General features: G+C 54.1%; 1 protein-coding gene across 1 annotated transcript in view; it reads right to left on the bottom strand.

Moving 5' to 3' along the window:
- ITGAX (integrin, alpha X (complement component 3 receptor 4 subunit)) overlaps positions 1-4,282 on the bottom strand; it is a 19,558-nt gene that overhangs the window by 14,417 nt on the left and 859 nt on the right. The window contains exons 3-6 of the mRNA XM_014529794.1: positions 3,342-3,446; positions 2,968-3,038; positions 2,715-2,829; positions 52-182 (exon numbers count right to left, since the gene is read on the bottom strand). Of these exons, the coding sequence (XP_014385280.1) occupies positions 52-182; positions 2,715-2,829; positions 2,968-3,038; positions 3,342-3,446 (422 nt within the window). The remainder of the gene's footprint in view (positions 1-51; positions 183-2,714; positions 2,830-2,967; positions 3,039-3,341; positions 3,447-4,282) is intronic.

Here is a 4,282-nt window from a genome sequence, read left to right as displayed (position 1 = left end):
CAACGCCCTTCTGCAGGCCTGCCCAGCGCCTGCCCTGCCCCATGGGCACACCTGGGCCCTGGGTCTCTGGAACTGGCTCATCACAGCCTTCACGAAGTTCAGCATCTGGGTAAACTCCATGGGTTTGATGCTGCCTGAGCCGTCGATCAGGAACACGATGTCCTGCTCCTGCCTCGGGCACTCTGAGGAAGGAGGTGGCACGGTCCTCTGCGGGCGCTCCCAGAGCCCAGACCCTCCCGGTAACAAGAACTCCCCCTGCCCCCTGCCCGGAACAGGGCCTGGTGGTCTCCTGGAGTCTCTAAGAGGCTGCACCTAGGATTCGGCTGCTGACACCTGCGCAGCCAGCCTGGTTGGTAAAAACATGAAAGGTCCTGCAATGAGAAGCTGCTCCCCTCTTCGACCTCGGCGGCCGACCCCCTGGCCCTCCACACCTCTCCCCACCGCATCTCCACTCTGTTCCGGGCCCTGGCCAGGCTCTCTCCTCACTGTTCGGAGCTGAACTGAAATTTTTGTTAATTTTTTTTAACTTGTTGCTGTTGTTAATCCTCACCCGATGAAAGAGGTGGAGAGAGAAAAAGACACAGAGAGAGAGAGAGACATCAGTGTGAGAGAGACACATCGATTGGTTGCCTCCTGCACATGCCCTGACCAGGGCTGGGGATCGAACCTGCAACCCAAGTACTTGCCCTTGACCGGGAATCGAACCCAAGACCCTTTGGTGCATGGGCTGATGATCTAACCACTGAGCACACCAGGCCAGGGCTGTTAAATATTTGTAATGCCACCCCTGGCAGCAGCCACACACTGGCCCTATTCTGTTCTCTGCTTAAATGAAGGACCTCACTCCCCTCCTGGGTGAACACAGGTCTGCCCTCAGGAGAGGAGGCTGCCCAGCTCTCAGCTCCCCTTTCTGCCGCAGCGGCCTCCCACCCGAGAGAGTGGCGTCCTGGGTGTTCCCTGGGGAGCCCAGTGCCTGTGGGTCAAGTTAGAGCCTAGAGGTGCTGCAAGGGGCACTGCATTCAGTGGCCCATGCCGGCCTCCCCAAGGGCCTGAGTGTGAGAGTGAAACCAGGGCGGGGCCTTGGGCTGCTGTGGGCTGGTGTGAAGAACTCACTGTTCCACTTCCTCATTTTCCATTCCCACCGGCACCGGGAAGCCAGACGCTGTGCCTCAACCTGTGTGCACACACACACACACACAGAGACACACACATCGTACACACTCACACACACACACAAATCATACACACACACAGATACAAAGACACACATCATACACTCACACAAATACATACACATCACACACAAATACACAGACATCATACACATCACACACGCATACACACATCATACACACATCATACATACTCACACACACACAAAGACACACATCATACACTCACACAAAAATACATACACATCACACACACAAATACACAGACATAATACACATCATACATGCACAAATGCACACAAATCACACACACAAATACACAGACATCATACACTATACACATCATACACACATCATACACTCACACACAAATGCACACATACACACACATGCACACATCATACACTCACACACAAATGCACACATACATACATCATACTCACACATACACACACATACATCATACACTCACACACAAATGCACACACACACCATACACTCACACACAAATGCACACATACACACATCATACTCACACATATACACACCATACACTCACACACAAATAGACACATATACCATATACACACATCATACACTCACACACAAATCATACACACACAAATAAACATACATGCATCATACACTCACATGCAAATGCACAGACATCATACACACATCATACACAAACACTCATCATACACACACACAAATGCACACATACACACGTCATATCCTCGCACACAAATAGACACATACACACATCATACACATACACCATCCACACATACAAACACAAGTACACACATATACTATACAGGTCCACACATCATACACACGAACAGACACATCATGCACGGACACATTCAGACTGTCTGTCCTCATCACCCTTTCTTGGCTGCACAAACCAATCGGTCATATCTATCCCAGCTACACTGGGTGAAAATAAACCCCCTTCTCTCTAAAAACAATAGCAGTTGGCAAGCACTGAGCCCTCAGCACATGCCAGGCGCTGTGCTAAGCCCTGGCCGTGGCACGTCTGGTGTTGCTCGGTACTGGGTGTCACCATGCCCATCCGCCAGATGGAGCAGGGGGGCTCGGAGAGGGCGAGGGCACAGGAGAGGCTGCAGCGGCAGTCACAGGGCGGGCTGTGAAGGCGGCTGTGATTCCCGCCGTGTTTGACCCACTACACAACCCAGTAAACCTTTTTCCAGATCCCTCTCTTCTTTTTAATGGTTTTATTGATTTCAGAGAGAGGACGGGAGAGGGAGAGAGAGAGAGAAACATCAATGATGAGAGAGAATCATTGATCGGCTGCCTCGTGCACGCCTCCTACTGCGGATCGAGCCCACAACCGGAGCATGTGCCCTGATCAGGAATCGAACTGTGACCTGGTTCCTGGGTCAACGCCCAACCACTGAGCCACACCAGCCAGGCCAGTTCCCTCTTTTCAACCTGCTTTGGTAGAGTGTCTCTGGCCCCACTACGCCTCCAGTGAGATGTCTGTGGGCTCCTCGAAACACCCAGGGCCCAGACACTCACCCTGCAGGGCATCTGGGAGCCTCTGGGTCGGCCAGGAAGAGGAGGCCCACAGGAAGCAGAACCCGGCCAAGTGCATGTTCTCGTTGCATGCATGGTGCACGGTGGGGCCACAGGCCTGGGGACAGAGGGTGGTGGGCGGGGCAGCTCCTGCCTCTGCCCCATCCCAGCACCCCACCCTCCACAAGAGCCCCGCTCCTGCAGTCCCAGGTCCCCACCCCTCCTCAGGATGCTCCCGTGACCCAGGGCGACTCACCAGCAGCCGAGGGGGTGTGGTGGCAGCTGTCAGGGACAGGCCCAGGGACATGTTCACAGCCTCTGGGGGGGCTGAGGGGACAGGTAGGTGATGGTCACCCTCAGGACAGAGGAGCTATGTACAGTCTGGGCAGAGGTCGCCTCATCCCTGGGAGACAAGGAGGTCTGACACATGAAGGGGGCTCCCAGCTCTTGATGGAGCTCTGAGGGTGCAGGAGGGCCACGGGCAGGGAGGCCTTCGGGGTCAGGAAGCATGTCTGACGGTGAGGGTTTTCAGACAGAGCTGAAGCTGGAACGTGGGCCCCCTGTGCTCCGCACAGACCCCCTGCAGCATGGGCACCTGGACCTGGGTCCCAGGGAGGGGCGGGGACTCACTCTGCAGCTGGATGGGCTCACAGGTGGCCGTGCTGTAGTCACACCGGTAGAGGCCACCGGTTTGGTTGACAGCCTTTATCTCCAGGGGGGCTCCCACCACCACCCTGGGGGGCAGACAAAGAACAATGCAGTTAAGCGTGTGGACACAGCAGACAGAGAAAGACAAATACCGTGCGATTTCACTTACTGGTAGATGTAGAATCTAAAGAACCAAATACACACAAACAAAACAGACTCAGATACAGTGAACACACTGAGGGTTGCCGGGTGGGAGGGGCGAGGGGACTGGGGGGAGAGGGGAAGGGAAGGAGAAGTCACAGGATAGTCGCGGGGTGTGAAGCACAGCATAGGGACTGTGGGCAATATTTGTGTGGTAAGTACGTCCCGTGCCCGGTGGGTACTAGGATGATCAGGGGGGTCACTTCATAGATTATACAATTGTCTAAGCACTAGGATGGACACGCGAAACTAACATAAAATAAAAGTAGTGTGGGCACTAACGCCAGACTGCCACTCCAGCAAGTGTGCTTCAGCTCTCTGTGCCTCAGTTTCCTCATCTGTCAAGAGGAGATTAATAACAATTTAAGTTCTGCATGGGAGGGATTTCTCTCTGTTTTATTCTCTGGTGTATGACTGGCTCCTGAGGCATACAGTAGGTGCTCAATAATTGTTTAATTGAGGACTAAATCCATACCCACGTAAAGGGTGGGTGGCCCAGTGTCTGGCGCCTAGTAAGTGCTCAATAAATGTTAGCGAGCTCTGATCATCGAGATGGCTGGACAGCGCTGCTTTCAGTCCAGCTCTTTGCGGCCTTGGGGGAATGGCCCACCAGAGAGACAGGAGAGCTTGTGAACTAAGGGCGTGGTGGGGAGGAGCAGAACGCTGTGCAGGGAGAGGAGCTGATGAGGTGACCGAGGCCAGTCACCACCACCACCACCACC

This window comes from Myotis brandtii, unplaced genomic scaffold (genome assembly GCF_000412655.1).
Source record: "Myotis brandtii unplaced genomic scaffold, ASM41265v1 scaffold698, whole genome shotgun sequence".
In the NCBI taxonomy this organism is placed as follows: Eukaryota; Metazoa; Chordata; class Mammalia; order Chiroptera; family Vespertilionidae; genus Myotis; species Myotis brandtii.
This window is presented reverse-complemented; position numbering and strand designations above follow the sequence as displayed.